Here is an 18,552-nt window from a genome sequence, read left to right as displayed (position 1 = left end):
TGTGCTATCTTGACTTGCTTTTCAATGTATAACGGCAAACGCACCGATTTTGGGAAGCACTGTCAAGGTTTCACACTTCTCGACGGCACGGTGATCGGCTTTTACGCCAACTGAGCTTTCGTTAATGTTCAAGTTGGCGCTTGCTGCTAGGATTCGTAATTTGAGGCACTACGGGTGCAAGGATCTAGCAGCTGCCGCTACCGTCAATACCGCTCACGGCAGTCGTTTCTGGTCGGCGGGGAGGGTTAGTCGAACTGGCCATGAAGTTCATGGCATGAACTAACTTGCTCCGTTAGGCTCACCTCTCGCTGGCCACAGCGAGTCTATTTTACACATCAAATTCAAGAGCGGGGATGAGTGTAAAGTTGAGTTGAGTTCACTGAACTCCTCTAGCTACTAGTCCGCTTGTCTACTAGTCTTCCTACTAGTCCCCTGGCTACTAGTCATCTGGCTACTAGTCCGCAAGACTTCTACGCCCGTCAGGCCTTGCATTGATCTCAAATGGTTGAATGCGCACACTCGAGTATCGACTCAACAAGTTGCGCTCGGGTTCTGGAGCCTGTCATCAGGACAGTGTCTTTGACACCTCCGTCGCTGGCGAACTTTCTGCGCACATTTTGAGGCCATCATTCTCGTTGATTTGGAAAGGTGGCTGTTCAAATACATAATATAACTGCTTCAATTAAACATTCTCACATCAAAGATGCATTTAAGAATCTTGTCCGTTTATTGTTGGTGTAGCTTGTGTTACCTTCCGACTCTGAAGCGTCAGTTTCAGAAGCCGTGTCACTCCCGGAAGTTATTTTCCTTAACGGAGCGAAGCGAGTTTTCATTTCTTCTTTTTTACCCGTGATTTCTAGCAATGAGAACACTATCCATGTCTACGGCGTCCTCCGACATTGAGCGTTCTCAAGATAGGGAGCTCCCTCTGATGAAATTGTACTCATCCAAGAAGACGCCGTTGGCTTTCATGGCACCGTGGTTGACGGTTGATGGAAAACCTGAAATGGTGAGGAAAAATCGACTATTTTGGGGGAGGTCTCGAAATGGTTATTTTTTGTCGTTTTAGGCTCATTTCGGATATTTTTTGAAGGTTTTGAAACCCTGGAGAATCTTCATCTCATTCTTTCGGAAAAATCTTCCGTGAAAGTGGAGAAAAATTTGTCGATAATTTCCAACGATTTTAGATCTCTCACAGGTATTTTCTCTCTATTTTCTTGATGTTTTGAATATGGTTCAGAAGTTATGAATCAGAACATATATTTTTCAGACTTTCCCTCCGCCAGAAGAGCCCCACAGCAGCCTCTCCGTCGATTCAGTTCGAAGACTGTCGATTTTATCCAGTCTGAATATGCCCAATCAGAAGGGGACCGAGTTGGACGTGAGCGGGGTGCCGGGGTTGAACCGGGGATCTCTCGACCATTCGTTTTCTTCGCTGTGCGCAGGTATCTTTCAGGATATTTCTCAGATTGATACCATTCCTGATCTAGGAGCAGAAGGTCCGAAAGCTGCCCCTCCACGAAGGGTTGGATTCCTGCGTAGAATCTTGGACATGATTTTGTGGCGCAGTGACAAAAAACCACCGAAGAGAAAACATGAGGAAGTTGAGGAGGTCAAGAGATTCGCAGGTTCGACCTTAGTCGACGTCATCTTCCCCGAATTAAATTCGGGGAATTCTAGAATACTAGAAGAAAAATGCGGCGAATTTTTCTTCTAGTATTCTTCTTCCTCTCGTTTAAAAATCTTGGGCGATTCCTTCCGAATTTTTTCCTTTGAAGTTTTTATTTTTTGGAATCACATGAGAAAATTTTCCCCTGAATTTTTACTCTTTTAATGCAAGGTACTCCAGCACCGAAGAAAAGAAGAGTCTCGAGTGAGACTCCGACGACTGCAGCCACAGTACCAGCATCAGGCTGGAGAGAAGAGTCCGCGACTAGCGTGGAGGAAATGCAAGATTTGCAAGATGAGCAAGATTTGGAGAATAGAGAGGCTTTTGTGGAGGTAGAGGAGAAGATAGTTGTTGCTGAGGAGGGAGATGAGGGCGTTGAGGAAATGCAAGATGAGCAAGATTTGGAGACAAGTTCTGCGGAGGATTTGGATAAGTCTTCAGAGAGGAGTGGGGGGGATCGGAAGCGACAAGAAGAACAGGGTGTTGGGGAATGTTCGGCGAGTGACGAACTTGAAGATGAGAATGGTGCTTGCCAGTGATTCATCGGTCGGTTTGGAAGGGCCGGCAGTTATTTATATAACGTTCGAGCATTACTTGCATAAGCTGTAGTTGATTCATTAAAAGTTCATCGATGAGGATATTATCAGCTGTTTCGTGTGCTAATGGTATGGGTTCGCGTTTTCAGTTGGGATGGTTGTGGGTTCCATTCCATGCGTGGGCATTTTTTGAAATGGCTGGAGTTGATCCGAAGAATTAAGTCGATCAATAAGGATAAGAGTAGAGCAATTTCAGTGTGTACATATATTCGTGGCAATATGGAAATTCTCGAAGGAAATCTTGGGAATTTCTCATTGGTTTCTGCACAGTTCTCTCTAAATCGTGCGTTAAGTTTCGTAATATGGCAAGGTAACTGTTGAGCTCAGCTGAGGAATGCAAACATATTTCCCAAAACTGAGAGCTTTATGCTATCAAGCTGGGGCGATTTCGAAGACTGTCGTTTGTGTTCGCGGCTGAGCCTCTTATGAATGGGGACAGATACATTGTGTGCTGAACTATGGGTGAATTCAGGGGCGTATTTTATATCTAAAAACTATTCATTTTGTTTCAACCGTTTTCCAATGGGTAATTTATCCCGATAGAAAACCCCGCCCGATTTGGTCAATTTTCCGAATGGAAGTCGACCATGCAAAATACATCAACTACAGCGTATCTGCCTCAGGAACGTGAAGAAGTTTTGGCGAGGTATTTATCACTACGTTGGTCCGGTGTGGGAAAATATGCACATGATCAACCACAAATGTGGATATTGTGGGAAAATTATTGGTTGCGGTACATGTCTACCGCAATCACTATGTGAACTTGTAAAATTAGTGAGGAAACTCCTGAGCTCAGCAGCTGAGGAAAGCGATTACATATATTCCTACTCCAACACTGTATAGGAAACTCCTGAGCTCAGTAGCTGAGGAAAGCGATTACATATATTCATACTCCAACACTGTATAGGAAACTCCCGAGCTCAGCAGCTGAGGAAAGCGATTACATATATTCCTACTCCAACACTGTATAGGAAACTCCTGAGCTCAGCAGCTGAGGAAAGCGATTACATATATTCATACTCCAACACTGCGTCGGGGATGCCTATGTCAGTTGTGAAGAAGCAATTTATCTACACAACTATTGATTTCGAATCTGTTTTTCATCACCATGAAATAGAATTTCAGCACTCAAGTTGAATGTCCCACTGTTTCCTCAATTCCAAGAAGAAGTTCGTCTCGGACGCCTTGGGCGGTTTGGTGACGACTTCTGCTGGTTCCATTGCTCGCCTAGTTACGACGGATGAAGATACGCAGGTAGGTTCACTCACAAAGATACGAAATAGGTCCATTTGGAGCCCCTCAGGTTATCGTGCGTGCAGACTGGTCCAAGGAGCGAGTTGCTGTTATCTCTGGTGGCGGTAGCGGCCACGAGCCGACCCATCCAGGGTTCGTCGGCAGGGGCATGCTCACTGCAGCAGTATGCGGGTCCGTCTTCGCTTCCCCCAGTGTCTCTGCTATTCTATCAACAATAGTTCACGTCACCGGCCCAGCCGGTTGCCTCCTAGTCGTCAAGAACTACACCGGTGATCGCCTCAATTTCGGCTTAGCTCGAGAGGTGGCGAAATCAAAGTTCAACTTGAAGGTCGAGATGGTCATCGTTTCCGACGATATTGCTATTCCCGGTTCTGCCCAGCCCCGCGGTATCGCCGGCACTCTGTTGGTTCACAAGATAGCCGGCGCCAAGGCCGACACCGGCGCCAATCTTGAGGACGTTCTGAAGGTCGCCCATGCTGCAGCTGAGGGAGTTATGTCCATCGGTGTCGCATTGACTGATTGCCATATGCCTGGTGAGGACACTCGAGTGAGCCGAGTGGCCCCGGGTACGATGGAGGTCGGGCTGGGTATACATGGGGAGCCGGGAGCGGCCACAGTGCCGATACAGACTGCTGATGATACTGTTGAGGCTTTAGTCGGTAAACTGCGAGAAGCTGCGAAAAAAAGAGGGCGAGAGCTTGGGCGAACAGCGCTATTGGTGAACAATCTCGGCACGTGCATGCCGTCTGAAATGGAGATCATCGCTAACCATGCAGTCTCCAGTGTGAAGCCAAGCCTTGTAGTCGGTCCGGCCGCTCTGATGACATCTCTGGACATGCACGGCTTTTCTCTTACTATACTACCCCTCACAGATGAGCTCGAGCAACTCCTGAGAGCTCCTACTGCTGTATCGTCTTGGCCGACGGCGAAGGTTCCATCCCCGGCACTGTCGATTTTCGCTCCAGAAATCGCCACTGAATCAGCTAAGTTCGTCCCCAGTTTGAACCCTCTTTATCGTTCACGACTAGAGGCAGCTTGCCACGCTGTGATCTCTTCTGAGAACGAACTGAACAATCTCGACTCAGCTGTGGGTGACGGCGACTGCGGCTCGACTCTGGCGGCCGGCGCTAGGGCTGTTCTCAGCAGCTCAGATGAAGCTCCTTATGGTGACGGTAAAGACCTGGCTTTGTGGCTAGCGGAAGCCTCTGACCGCATCGGTGGGTCCTCGGGCGTTCTTGCGGCTATATTCTTCACCGGTGTGGCGAAGACCGGCGACTGGTCGGCTGCTGCTATCAAGGCCGGCGTTGATTCAATGACCTTCTATGGAGGTGCTTCTGTTGGTTCTCGAACGGCCATGGACGCTCTCATTCCCTTTGCTGATGCCCTTCTATCGGGGAAGTCAATCGAAGAAGCCGCGGAGAGGGCTCGTGAGGGAGCTGAGAGTACGGCTAAGATGGCCTCTGCTAGTCATGGTCGGTCGGCTAATGTACCGACAGAGGCGCTTATGGGTCGAGTCGATCCTGGTGCTGTTGCTGTCGCTAGAGTTGTCAAGGCAATTGCTGATGTTGATGAATGAAGGAAGAGAATATTGCTGTTGATGGTGTATGAGTTCGATTCATTCTTATCGAGGATTTCTATACTCATCCGATTGCGTTCAAGTCTGATGATGGAAAGGAGATCAGATAACAACTCGTTGTTCGAACATCGGTGGCTCGACATGCACGAGGGAATCGCTTTAGTGTGTTGAACTGAACCCTATTCATTTGAACTAGGGATGTTGCCAAGAAACGAGATTACTGTCAATAAGCTTCACCGTAGAGCAAATGACTTCGAATAAAAACGGTAAAAAGCATTCGCACATTTCTACCGGTCTCTATCTACTTATCAAGAAGTAATATTGTTCTTCCTATTATCCTGTACAGGGAGTGACTTGAGCGCTATTGGGAACGAAACCCACAAGAAAGGATCAGTCGAATTGAAGTGTTTCCTTCTCTCGGTGTTCACTGACGGAAACTCGACAGCACAAGGAAATGACAGTTGGAATGATGAATGTTATCAAGTGTATATTCAAAATCGACGATGCCCTATTGATGATGATGATGGTGACGACTATATGTTCCTATCGCGGCTACCTTGGTAGAAACGCCTTTGATTTTGCTTGTCGCCGTTGTGCTCTTGTCGTGGGGGCTCAAGTAAGGGAGAAGACAGTGAATAGCGACTTGATACCGGAGTACTCGACTGAGACACGATCGCAATCATAATAATAAATGATCATTCAGCGATGAGGGAATACAAGTGCATAACAGCTTACCCGATGGGACGTATTAGGACTGCGCCTCCCAGCCGGCCAGAACACGAAAAGTATCAATATGGACGGTATCAATTCAGTGAGTAGGAAAACCTAAAAATGTTTGAGCGGAGCGAAGCAGAGTATTGTGCTCGGCCCACCATAGAATCCCAGGCCTGTCGGTCGATACTTGGAGGGCATACTGTCTTGATCAAACCGACACCATACAAAACGCCACTCATTCCTCGCACTAGGAATATTAGCGGGCAAGTTAACGTCAACACGAGCACCTATACAAGGTTGATGCGAAGAGCGAAAGATTGAGCCGATCTCACCCGGTTGATGACGGACTTGTTGCGCTGTTGGCCCAACTGGCGAGCGCTCCCTGACACTTGCCTTCGAGATCTGTCACGAAGCTGACCGGACACTTGCAACTATAGTGAAGGGACGATGGTGTCCGAAGTGGAGGGGTCGGCAAGCTCACCCCGTAGTAGAAGAATAGTACTGCACAAGTGATATAAAGGAGTCCAACGACGAAGTAAATATATCTGCCAGTTGTTTTAGATTGTGCATTCATCTGTGAAGGTGTTACTGATTGTATTCTTCCCAAGCTTGCAAAAGAAATGTGACAATAGAAATAATAAGGAAAACGCCGTATCTGGAAACGCAGTGGGCTGATGAGCCATAGCTTCTCATAAAGATGTTCTCACACAGCAATGTTTATGAATATACAAACTGGTCGTAGCAAGGGATGCGAAACCAACACCGCAGCATAGTACACCTGATCAGCTGGACTGAGGGTCTTCTATTGGAACTAACGCCCAATCTTACCTGTGCCCAGAATAAAATGACTATACTGTAGGTAGAGAGGAAGAGCAATGAAGGGAATGTCATAAAAACGTCGTTGGTCCAGGCCTGAGGGGATAATGGTGGAGATTGGCTGAATGCGATGATCCCTACCTGGACAGGATGATTCAGATTGTGCATGCGAACTTCGAGGTGAATGACGGCATCAAAAATGAGGGAGAGCGCTCTGGCAGCATTGGAGATGCACAATGTCAATAGGAAAAGAAATCTTGTTCGACCACCAGTTAGAGATATCGGCGGTATCTGATGAAAATACCCCATGCAAGATTTGAACCCACGACCATATGATTCATGAACAAATGTGCTAACCAACTAACCTAAATACTCACTGCATCAGCCCTCTTCTCTTCTCTCCTCTGCCTTATCAATTGCCGCATCAAGAACACCGCTACGACCATGAACAATCCACAATCGATGTAGGCTAGCACAGCAGCGTACGCAGAGTGGTGGGCAAAAACATCATTAATAGTAGAGAGAACCTCATCCGCCTCCCTAGCCGTGGCCAACGTTATAGATGTAGACATTTCGACAATGGCAGAAATTCTGCAATGTTTGCAAGTTCAGATGAGTTTCAATAAATAGGAGTTTCATTGACATTATGAAAAACACTAGTGAAAAATATATTTCACGACTACTGCATATCACCGCGAATATCGCGTTTTTCACCGACTTTTACGACGCCACTTCACGTAAAACGAGTCGTGAAACTACAATGATAATACCAACGTTATGGCCACATATTACATGTCGTATCGAATTCATGTGATTCCAACAGGAACAATGTGGGAGAATATGCACATGACCAACTACATGTGTTGATGATAATATGAAAATTCTGGGGGAAAATTTCGGGAAATTTTTTGTTGCTTTCTCTATACTACTACCCGAATTTTCATAATTAGTTCTGGAAACTCTCGAGCTCAAATAAGGAAAGCGATTACATATATTCATACTCCAACACTGTATAGGAAACTCCTGAGCTCAGCAGCTGAGGAAAGCGATTACATATATTCATACTCCAACACTGTATAGGAAACTCCTAAGCTCAGCAGCTGAGGAAAGCGGTTACATATATTCATACTCCAACACTGTATAGGAAACTCCTAAGCTCAGCAGCTGAGGAAAGCGATTACATATATTCATACTCCAACACCGCACTTGAACACCAACCTCTCTAAAGAGTGAAAACATCTTCGGTGGTTTCGCAATAATATAACAACGATGAACTACAATACTATAACATTGGAACCAGCAGCAAATTTACAAAAAAATTGACAACCTCACGAGGCAGGGATGATGATGATGACCCTGGTTCGAACCCCGGCTCGGGCATTTATTCTAGTAATTATCCAATATCCAATTGGTAGCATCTTCAAGTGTTGGATGCTCTTTTATGGCCTCGGCAATTTGGTTTTCGGGAAAGCCGATCGCAACAAGTTCAGCTGACAAAAGAAAAACGACGTCGCCGAGGATCGAACCATGGTCACCCGCATGGCAGTCTACCCACCTTTCGTATTCGCCCGTTCCTCCTCTTCCTTCGTCTTCATATTCACACCTTCCTCCCCCCTAGGCTCCGGGAATAGGTAATCCAACACCTCCTCATTTCCACATGCTGTTGGTGCATCCTGACCGGCCATCTCCCCCAACTCCGCATCCAGGCTCGCCACCTGCATGCACCGTCACGCGCCACCAAATTCCGAAGCTGCCCCTTATACTACAGCATTCGGCCCCTGCTGAACAGCGTCATTCCCCACCACTACCGGGGGTGGCGGAGGCGGCGGCGGAGGCAACGGCGGGCTCCGCGTAGGCGGGTGCGTAGGCTCACGCTCTCTAGCCACAGCAGCCAGTTCGCTATCGACACCCTCTGATACCTGTTAGAAAAAAACTCATACCAAAACTTCACCAAATCATCAGTACATTCGTATGAGACCTACGACCTGTCGAAGCGGTCCTAGGCGGCTCCCCTGTGAGTAAATCAGTTGGACCACTGCTCGGCTCGGCAAACGGATTGGTGCTTCCATACGTCATCTCAACAGGTGGAGGAGGAGGTGGAGGAGGAGGAGGGGGAGAACTACGAGGGAGCCCAACAGGGTGGCCTTGTCGAGATGCTGCTGCCGCCGCTGCACCAGTAGAATCCTGATGTAAAAATGCAACATGCAGGGATCGAACCTGTGCTTACTACCCCAGAATGATATCTGTTTCCACCACCGTCACCACCTTTCCTCCTTCGCCGTCGGTCATGATTAGAAACGGCCGGCCAGGGTGCTCCGAAGTTATCAGGAGTGGGCCAGTCGATGGCACTGTTCATCGCTAGGGGCGCAGACGGTTGCGGGTACGCGCTACTCTTCTTCTGATAGTCCGAATTACCACGCGCCAGGGATTGCCTGCGACCACTCATGCGTAATCCAAAGATCCCCGGTTCCAATCCCCCCTACAGTTTTTTCTGCAGCGCGTCATTCTGACCCATCAGGGCCGCTGCCGACGGCGTCGGACTGCCACCATATTGCATTCCCCCTCCATGAGGAGGAGGAGGAGGGGCCATCGGATTGAACACATTCCCGGGTGGTGGTGGTGGCCCCCCATACCCCTGGGCGAAACTCTGGCCATGCCTGTGCCCCGGGTACGGCCCTGGTGCAGGCATCATACGTTGGTTCATGTAGTTGGGTGGGTAGCCCTGCATTAGCCCTTGGGGTAGGGGAGTGGGAGGAGCCGGGCCCCCTTGCATGACCATTGGCGAATTGCCATATCCAGCAAACCTGGAAAAATGCCCCTACCCGGGATCGAACCAGGGACCTTTGAACATTACACATTATTCCGCATGTCAGGGTTGGGTGCTCCCCCAGCAGCGTACATAGCCCCGCCCATCGCAGCCTGTTGCTGTTGGGCTATACTCTGGCTCTTCCGTTTTAGTTCCCTCAGCGCCTTCGCAACCTCCACGAAAACAGGCCGCCGACTTTCTCTGGAATCAATCTGAAAATGCCCCTCCTGGGATTCGAACCTGCGCGGCTCCCCCCTCCCTACACATCGCAAGGCCAGATCTGCCAACTCAGAAGCTATGCCTGGATTCCAACCGCAACTCCATTGTATCTACTGACACTTTCCCATACCATAATTTCGCCGATTCCTATCACCATATTCCACAACTTCTCCTTATTAATTCCCTTATACATCTCCGTGATCGCCTTAGTCCGCGGGTCCTGCAGTGCCGGGGGCTTCGTCGTGAGCAGTTCCAACAGAACCATACCGAAGGAGTATCTACTGTCACCAGTACCCACTTTCTCACCCCGACAAGCTCCTACACCTCTGATTTTTCAGTTACCACCGACGTTGAAATATACAAAGGATCTGCATAACCTGAAGTGGGCCTATTCCGTATCTTACACGCTTGAACCTAAGATACTCACCGATGGTTCCAGAGCACATATCAACTTTCTGGCCGTCGTCCCCCTTCGCCGTCGCCAATAATGCCAGGCCGAAGTCCGCTACTTTGGCGTTGCCACTTTTATCGAGTATTATATTTTGAGACTAAAACATGACAGTGTTGTTGGAGTATGAATATATGTAATCGCTTTCCTCAGCTACTGAGCTCAGGAGTTTCCTATACAGTGTTGGAGTATGAATATATGTAATCGCTTTCCTCAGCTGCTGAGCTCAGAAGAGTTTCCTATACAGTGTTGGAGTATGAATATATGTAATCGCTTTCCTCAGCTGCTGAGCTCAGAAGAGTTTCCTATACAGTGTTGGAGTATGAATATATGTAATCGCTTTCCTCAGCTGCTGAGCTCAGAAGAGTTTCCTATACAGTGTTGGAGTATGAAAATATGTAATCGCTTTCCTCAGCTACTGAGCTCAAAAGAGTTTCCTATACAGTGTTGGAGTATGAATATATGTAATCGCTTTCCTCAGCTGCTGAGCTCAGGAGTTTCCTATACAGTGTTGGAGTATGAATATATGTAATCGCTTTCCTCGGCTGCTGAGCTCAGGAGTTTCCTATACAGTGTTGGAGTATGAAGATATGTAATCGCTTTCCTCAGCTGCTGAGCTCAGGAGTTTCCGATACAGTGTTGGAGTATGAATATATGTAATCGCTTTCCTCAGCTGCTGAGCTCAGAAGAGTTTCCTATACAGTGTTGGAGTATGAATATATGTAATCGCTTTCCTCGGCTGCTGAGCTCAGGAGTTTCCTATACAGTGTTGGAGTATGAATATATGTAATCGCTTTCCTCAGCTGCTGAGCTCAGGAGTTTCCTATACAGTGTTGGAGTATGAATATATGTAATCGCTTTCCTCAACTGCTGAGCTCAGAAGAGTTTCCTATACAGTGTTGGAGTCTAATCCGCGAATTCACGCAAGTGTACAAAAACCAACGAGAATCTCTCAAAATTTCTCCCAAATTTTCGTATTGTCACCAACACATGTAGTTGACCATTTGCATATTTTCCCACACAAAAAACCCAACGGAAAAAATCGTCGGAATTTTTTCCAATATACCCCATACCACACCTCGCGCGAATTATCACCTTTATATCTCTATGAAAGACCTTAGGAGTAGAATTGTGCAAGTGGCTGAGGCCAAGGCAAGCATCGAGGGCCACCGACACACGGAGAGTCCACGGGAACGTTTTAGCGCTGTTGGGAGCCGACAGCCGCGAACCTAGCAACGACCCCGGTTCGATCCCCGATGAGGACATTTTTATTACATAAATCACCACCCTCCAGGAGTTCATAAATTAGCAACCGTTCGTTACCGTTTCTGGCAAACCCCATGAGGATGACCAAATTAGGATGCCGAAATTTCGACAGAACTTCAACTTCTTCCCGAAAACCCGACTCCTTAGGTGCTCTCAGAACCTATATCAAAATCAGTACCCTCGAAATTGGAGTAGTGATAGCAGGTAGCTACTTTGATAGCGACTTCTGTTTGATCCTTCAGTTGGCATTTATATACACTCCCATAGGACCCCTGCCCCAGCCGGTACCTATCACACAATAAAGTGATATAATTGTGGTATAATTTCACGCTTGTGTGGTATGGCAATTACAGTAAAAATATACAAAACGACAATATGAGTGTAAACTCTTACCCTACTTGTTCGAGACTATGTATATATATACATATTATTATTACTATAATATATAAGTATTATAGTATTAATATTTCAATGGAGTTTCACCACCCTAGTGATATGACAAACACTAGTGGAAAACATATTTCATATCACCGCGAATCTCGCGTTTTTCGCCACTTCACGTAAAACGGGTAGTTGTGAAACTCCAACATTATAAAAAATACTAATTATATAACATCATTACATGTATTAGCTACACTTCGAAAAGATATAACTCACCGATGGCCGAATGCAGACCAAGCCCTAGTGATTTCACAAAGGGATGCTATTTTTCCCACACATACTCGTTTCGAAATTTGCGTATTATTCCCATACACAATGAATTTCCCTTCACCATAAGCAATTAAGCGCCTCCCCTGACGGTTATACACGTGTAAAAAATCCCGTCTAGGGAAACGAACATCGCGATGGGGAAACTACGCACCTTGCATTTCGACGTCCTAACTTCAAATTTTCGAAGGCAAAAAACATTATCGAGAAAACAAAGTGAAATAATTTTTTTAAAATTTTCCAATACGCATTGAAGTTTCACCACCCTAGTGATATGAAAAATATATTTCACGACAACTGCATATCACCGCGAATATCGCGTTTTTCACCGAGTTTTACGACGCCACTTCTCGTAAAACGGCTAGTTGTGAAACTCCAGTGCTTCCATATATTATGATTTTTATACTATTAAATTTGAAAAATAAATACGATTTATTATAACAATGTAAATATGCCCTTCCTTATATGGTTATTCGTATTAATATTATATTATATTACAGCCCTCCAGAAGTATGATAAAAACTCGGCGAAAAATGTTGAGGATTATACTTAACGTAAACCAGTCACATGTATCAGCAAAGACGCATACAATACCAAGTTGAAATCGATCATTCGAGATTCGAGACCAGAAACTTTTTCTATTTTTTCCTATAGTACCTTGATGAGAAATTATCAGTAGATGCGGCCAGCTCCGCATAGGGGTACTCGAGAGCAATTCTATTGAGATTGAGATCAGTCGGCATCATCATCATCATGCCACCGCCATTTTGTCGGGAATATGCACGGCTTCGTCCGCTAGCCCCGCCGCCTTGTGCCATGTTGTTGGAGGAGGAGGAGGAGGTGTGGTATTAGTGATGATAGTAGTAGTAAAGTTAATCGTACAAGAAGGAGAAGAAGCGCCTTGGTCGGAGGGTGTTGGGGTGTATGGGGAAAAGAGAGAGAGACGAAGAAGGAACGACTAAGGCAATTCTAAACAAGACAGGTATATTCAAAGTAAACTCAACAACAACAGCAATAACAACAGCAATACAACAACAGCAACAACAACAACAACAACAACAGCAACATATACAACAACAACATATACAACAGCAACAGCAACATATACAACAACAACATATACAACAACAGCAACATATACAACAACATATACAATAACAACAACAACAACATATACAACAACAACAACATATACAACAACAACAACAACAACATATACAACAACAGCAACAACAACATATACAACAGCAACAGCAACAACAACAACCCAATCTAACAAGTAAGCTATGAGGAAATAAATCGTGTTTTTGTAATCCTCTATTATATTGGTATTATAGATAACGATGTTAGGATCTTACCCCCGTACACATCCTACTATATTAATAGAGTTTCACGGCCACCCTAGTGATATGAAAAAAACACTAGTGAAAAACATATTTCACGACTACTGCATATCACCGCGAATATCGCGTTTTTCACAGAGTGTATATATGTTATATGGGATTGGCTATTATCAATATATGTAATATTATATATTCAATCGTCGGCATCTCAAAAACCTGGAGTCCCCTTCCCAAAAGAGGGGCGATTGCAATCCTCATATCTTTAGTCGTCGCCTGCCCGACTATACTAACATAATCGATTGAGCACTTCCTATGGTTAGTGTAGGAGGAAGATATACTTGCTCACCTCAACAACTGGGCTTGTAAGCTTCCTCAGGAATCCTCATTATATTATGAAAATCCACACGATTCTGAATAGAAGTAATTTCCCTAATGATTTCCATATTTCTCGCAACACATGTAGTTAACCAAACTGCCTATGGTTGTATTGATCTGGACAACTCTCCTAACACGGCTAACGCGTCTGTAATGAGCATACCGCACCTCGCCGAGTGAGATGATGGAGGAAGCACACGAAGTTGATTGATAAAGAAATTAAATGATGTTTTAATCGAGGAAGTGGTGACACTACAGTGTGACACTAAAGTCGAGCGAAATATACCAACAAAATCATTCTGCTATTTTTAACAGTTTAGTTTCCTCAAAAGTGAACTGGGTATTAATACGTATAAAATATCCACCCGAGAATCGAACCCACAACCCTTTCCTGGAAAGACCTAAGCCTTATCCACTACACTACACTGCCACACTGATTCGTGACGCCGTTGAGGAAATGCAAGATTGACTAAGAAAGCAAGATATGCGCGCGACCCGATCCGGTCGTTGTAGATCTTCACCTCGACGAGTTTTCCATTATACCAATTTTCTGAAATAGTATTGCGGGAAAATAGTTTTTCTCAATTTAGTATTGCTGATAACACAGGGAGTTGACCATGTGCACTCTAATCGCGAGGTTGAGGTTTTCAGTACAACTGGAGAGTCTTTAGTTTTTTTCTAAGCAGCAATTGATGATGGCTTTATTTTTCCCCAGCTCATTCAGCATTCAGTGAGGAATATCATCTACCAAAAACGAGGGTGGACGAGTTACTCTTCGAATCAATGCTATACTCAAAACCTTTCGAGGCTGAGATCTCACTAAAGAGATCGTTATAGTTCCACGAATAGTCGTTAGCTGCTCGTCTGTGATATAGACATTAATATGTTATATATATTATTAATTAGTAATATGTATATATTATATGATTTTTATGAGTAACTGTATATTTTTATAGGTTTAATGTCATGCTAATCAATGGAGTTTCACCACCCTAGTGATATGAAAAATATATTTCACGACTACTGCATATCACCGCGAATATCGCGTTTTTCACAGAGTATTACGACGCCACTTCACGTAAAACTCCTGAAATACAACAAAATTTGTCATCTTGAAATTTCACGTTATTTTTTCATAGTCTGTTTTTGTTAACTTTTTATCGCAGTGAAATTAACCCTACACTGCTCAGTTGCCCAAGTTGTGAAGATTCTTGAGAAAATCGGAAATGTTGTGGTAATCTAAAAACAGCCTTTTAAAAGATATGTGATATGGTTGAATTCCGGTCTAGTTGGAATTCCAGTGTAATTTTCCGAAATTTTTTTTCCGAAAAATATTTTTTGTAGCATTTTTGTATAAACTTTTACTAAATTTTCTATTCGGATTTGATGTGAAAGCTGACACATTTAGAAATATTTCAGTTTATGGTTTTGGAAATATGTAGACGATAAAATTTGCAATGTAAAATTTAGATGAAAAATATGCTGTATTCATGAAATCAGAATTTTTCCTATTTTCCGAAAATATTTTCGCATAAATTGCAAGGAAAAAATTTTCCCGCAGTTTTTCGATAACTTGATTGTTTTAGGTTCGTCAATTGTTGATGATACTTGGGAAATGAGTAGTTGATATTTCCGGAAAATGTGAATTTTTTCCGGAAATTTTAATTGAATTTTCTGATGTATTTCCGCTAAAATCTTCGCGTTATGTTCTGTTCCATAACAAATCGATCATCTGGGCGCGCGCGATGTGTTCCTCTGTCCAAGGTTGGTCGCTGTGTTGCTAATTGGAAGGTGTGGAATTTGTGGAAACATTGTATGTGAGGAAGGATTCGGAAATCGATCATCTGATCGATTTGGACTAAAGTTGTATTCGAAATATATTTTTGTTCAGTTTAAGAATTGCGGCGCACAGCGAAGATTTTTGGAAGAAAATATCTTTGATTAGAATCGATTTTCCATAGAAAAGACAGATAGGAAAATTTTTAAGAGGAAAATTTACAATTATTATTATTTTTTATATTTTTCCGGAACAAAATTGAGCCCAGATACTGTATACCGGTGTGAACATTTCCAAAAAATTTTTTGGAATAAAAAATCGGAAAATTTCAATCGCAGAAAGTACCCAAAAATTGACATTTTCCAATTTTTCTATTTTTTTCAGCAAATATTTTCCTATTTTTATCATCCCATAATTCATCACATTTTCTTGGCTGTATTAGCAGCGGCCTTTTCTACTGGTGCGGATGGAAATCTTCGGCGGAAAACGTCACTGCGCCACAAAATTATTTCCGAATCTCCATTTTATTACGCTAAACAAATAACGGATACTGTCGGAAAAACAGCGAAAACTCATGTGATCGAACCAGCTCAAAAAGAATTTTCTGGTAGGAAATAATTTCGTGGATTTTTCAGCGGTTAAATTCAGGCGAGCCAGAAGTATCCGCGCCAGATTGCCCAGGAGATTCTAGTGGGAATAATTTCGTGGCGAGTGACGGAAATTTGCTGTCTGCAGATAAACCATGTATTGTTGGTGATACCTCCACACCCGTTACGGCATCATCATCAAATACGGCTGCTGCTGTACAGGACGAGGACAGCAAGTGGGTGACAAAAGCGCGCGCCATGTTGATCGATTTTGGTTGTCAATTTTTTCAGGTTGATAATGTATATTGTTGGTGGGGTTATTGGTGTGATCGTGATTGGTAGTATTCTTATGAAGTATCAAGCGCTGGGTGAATATACATCTTTTTGGGCACGCATTCTGGCTCTGGCATTAGCAGGAGCGTCGGGTGGCTTTGGAAGTATACAATATAGGTAATAATGACGGGGAATGGTAATGATTTATTGGAGTTTCACCACCCTAGTGATATGAAAAACACTAGTGAAAAACATATTTCACGACTACTGTATATCACCGCGAATTCCGCGTTTTTCACCGAGTTTTACGACGCCACTCCACGTAAAACGGGTAGTTGTGAAACTTCATTTTTGCGCATTTTTTTGAATGAAATTCTACGAATTTGTTACTGTATATCTTTTAATGGAGTTTCACGACCGTGATATGAAAAAAATGCATTTCACGACTACTGCATATCACCGCGAATATCGGGTTTTTTCCCAGAGTATTACGACGCCACTTCACGTAAAACTAGTGAAATTCCATTCATGTTATGACAAATACCGAAATTTACAGTTTCGTTTCGGAAACCGGGGTTTTTGATGTTTTGGCTTTTATTGAGGAAAGCTTCGTAAACTATGATATGTTGGTGAAAATGTGAAAAATTTCGGGAAAAATTTGTTGTTTTTTACCCGAATTTTCATGTAAAATTCCTATCATCAGTTTCCAACTCTGTTTTTTCTTCTCAGCCTTTACAACAACCTGGCGTGCCGTAACTTCACAGCGTTGGGTTACGGAGATTGTCCAGCGCTACTCGCGATTTACGTGATGTGGGGTATGGCTGCATTTCACTTGATATTCAATCTGCCTTTCCTAATGGTTTCCCTCAATAGAATGGCCGACTGGTAATATCAGCGTTGAGGAAATACAAGATTGCAAGATTTGACTTATTTTTCATAGGTATGCGAAATTTGGACTGATGTCACAGGCTTCGGTGTAATGGAAATCTTGAAATCTTGCTAAATCTTGCATTTCCTCAACGCAGATATTTTTCTGTGAATAGTATGGCAGTAGCGACAGTAAAATATGCGGGAGGTGATGTAATTACGTTGGGAATAGTGTCAGCGGGAATTTTGGGTAAGTGGGAAAATTTTGATTTTTTTCGGAAAAATTTTTCGAATTTAGTTGCGATAATGTTCGCAATGGCGTGGTTTCAAGGAGAAGACGGAGTAATTAGAAGAATTATTGATAAAGCTGAAGATGCGGTAAGAAAATTTTCGGGAAAAAAATTTTTTTTTGTGATAAAATTTTCACGAATTTTGGTATTTTTCGGAAAAAGCATTGCAGGTTTCATCGGCGGGATTGATTGGAAATTTTGTGGGATTTTCCGGAAAAAATATTTTTGCGAGGAAATAAATTTCGGTAATTTTCGGAATTTCCACTCGTATAGTTGGAAAAAACCTGGGTGGAATATCTTTCTTTTTCGGGAAATTTTCAACTTTTGGGGGAAAATTTGTATAAATTTTCCGATTTTCTGTAGGTAAGGGCAGCTAGTAAAATGGCTGAGGAGGCGCTGGAGGAAGGACTTAAAATGTAACATGCCGGGATCGAACCTGTGCGGGTTTGATGACACCGGCAGGTTCGGCTTGGACTCTAACGAGCGCTCCAAATTGACTTGTAATAACGTCTACATTCACGCTTGGGTGAGGCCTCGGCCGGGGTTCTTCGACCCAGGAAAAGATGCTGATGGGAATCTACTAGGAGGTGAATCTAAAAGATATCTTTCGTGCCACATTGAGGTCCGACAGTTCCCTCGAATGCTGGGGAGGTAGTTGGCTTTGTTGATATGCATGGCAATGAAGAGGGAGCTAAAGTGTTTAGAGGAGCAGGGTAATATCGATCTGATTTCGATCGATTTCAAATCGATCACGTGATCGATTATAGGTATGCGAAAGTTCGTTGGGAACCTGCAGTTGAAGGAGAAAAGCCAAGCTTTACTGAGTGGGTTGTATATAATCGATTACGAGGGCGCGCGCTAAATACATTTCGTCAGGCATAGTATTGCAGAATCGTCATCGGAGCTTCAGATTGTGGATGACGAAACTGGAATTGTTGATAAGCTCGTGGGAGATACGATGGCGTGAG

General features: G+C 44.0%; 6 protein-coding genes across 6 annotated transcripts; 3 read left to right on the top strand and 3 right to left on the bottom strand.

Annotated features, from left to right (window-relative positions):
* Positions 1 to 877: 877 nt before the first annotated feature.
* Pmar_PMAR026970 (hypothetical protein) lies at positions 878 to 2,208 on the top strand (the record flags this gene model as incomplete). Its single annotated transcript, XM_002773096.1, has 4 exons — positions 878 to 1,009; positions 1,271 to 1,381; positions 1,469 to 1,628; positions 1,841 to 2,208. The coding sequence occupies 4 exons, from the start codon at positions 878 to 880 to the stop codon at positions 2,206 to 2,208; spliced, it is 771 nt and encodes a 256-aa protein (XP_002773142.1).
* A 1,194-nt stretch (positions 2,209 to 3,402) lies between these two features.
* Positions 3,403 to 5,095, top strand: Pmar_PMAR026969 (Dihydroxyacetone kinase, putative; the record flags this gene model as incomplete). The annotated part of the gene is made up of 2 exons (XM_002773095.1): positions 3,403 to 3,519; positions 3,569 to 5,095. The coding sequence occupies 2 exons, from the start codon at positions 3,403 to 3,405 to the stop codon at positions 5,093 to 5,095; spliced, it is 1,644 nt and encodes a 547-aa protein (XP_002773141.1).
* Positions 5,096 to 6,512: 1,417 nt separating this feature from the next.
* On the bottom strand, positions 6,513 to 7,197 carry Pmar_PMAR026968 (conserved hypothetical protein; the record flags this gene model as incomplete). The annotated part of the gene is made up of 4 exons (XM_002773094.1): positions 6,513 to 6,587; positions 6,638 to 6,721; positions 6,767 to 6,916; positions 7,003 to 7,197. The coding sequence occupies 4 exons, from the start codon at positions 7,195 to 7,197 to the stop codon at positions 6,513 to 6,515; spliced, it is 504 nt and encodes a 167-aa protein (XP_002773140.1).
* Positions 7,198 to 8,011: 814 nt separating this feature from the next.
* Positions 8,012 to 8,914, bottom strand: Pmar_PMAR026967 (hypothetical protein; the record flags this gene model as incomplete). The annotated part of the gene is made up of 5 exons (XM_002773093.1): positions 8,012 to 8,115; positions 8,181 to 8,340; positions 8,434 to 8,544; positions 8,749 to 8,809; positions 8,856 to 8,914. 5 exons carry the CDS (start codon positions 8,912 to 8,914, stop codon positions 8,012 to 8,014), a joined length of 495 nt encoding a protein of 164 aa, XP_002773139.1.
* Positions 8,915 to 9,475: 561 nt separating this feature from the next.
* On the bottom strand, positions 9,476 to 12,827 carry Pmar_PMAR026966 (serine-threonine protein kinase, plant-type, putative; the record flags this gene model as incomplete). The annotated part of the gene is made up of 8 exons (XM_002773092.1): positions 9,476 to 9,643; positions 9,805 to 9,928; positions 9,973 to 10,027; positions 10,078 to 10,198; positions 11,194 to 11,327; positions 11,374 to 11,524; positions 11,577 to 11,652; positions 12,730 to 12,827. 8 exons carry the CDS (start codon positions 12,825 to 12,827, stop codon positions 9,476 to 9,478), a joined length of 927 nt encoding a protein of 308 aa, XP_002773138.1.
* Positions 12,828 to 14,673: 1,846 nt separating this feature from the next.
* Positions 14,674 to 18,004, top strand: Pmar_PMAR026965 (hypothetical protein; the record flags this gene model as incomplete). The annotated part of the gene is made up of 8 exons (XM_002773091.1): positions 14,674 to 14,695; positions 16,303 to 16,390; positions 16,446 to 16,604; positions 17,157 to 17,312; positions 17,368 to 17,403; positions 17,453 to 17,544; positions 17,593 to 17,672; positions 17,948 to 18,004. 8 exons carry the CDS (start codon positions 14,674 to 14,676, stop codon positions 18,002 to 18,004), a joined length of 690 nt encoding a protein of 229 aa, XP_002773137.1.
* Positions 18,005 to 18,552: the final 548 nt, after the last annotated feature.

The sequence above is a fragment of the Perkinsus marinus genome, assembly GCF_000006405.1.
Source record: "Perkinsus marinus ATCC 50983 genomic scaffold scf_1104296959400, whole genome shotgun sequence".
Lineage (NCBI taxonomy): Eukaryota > Perkinsozoa > Perkinsida > Perkinsidae > Perkinsus > Perkinsus marinus.
The sequence above is the reverse complement of the archived record's forward strand: the minus strand, read 5'-3'. Positions and strand labels throughout refer to the sequence as shown.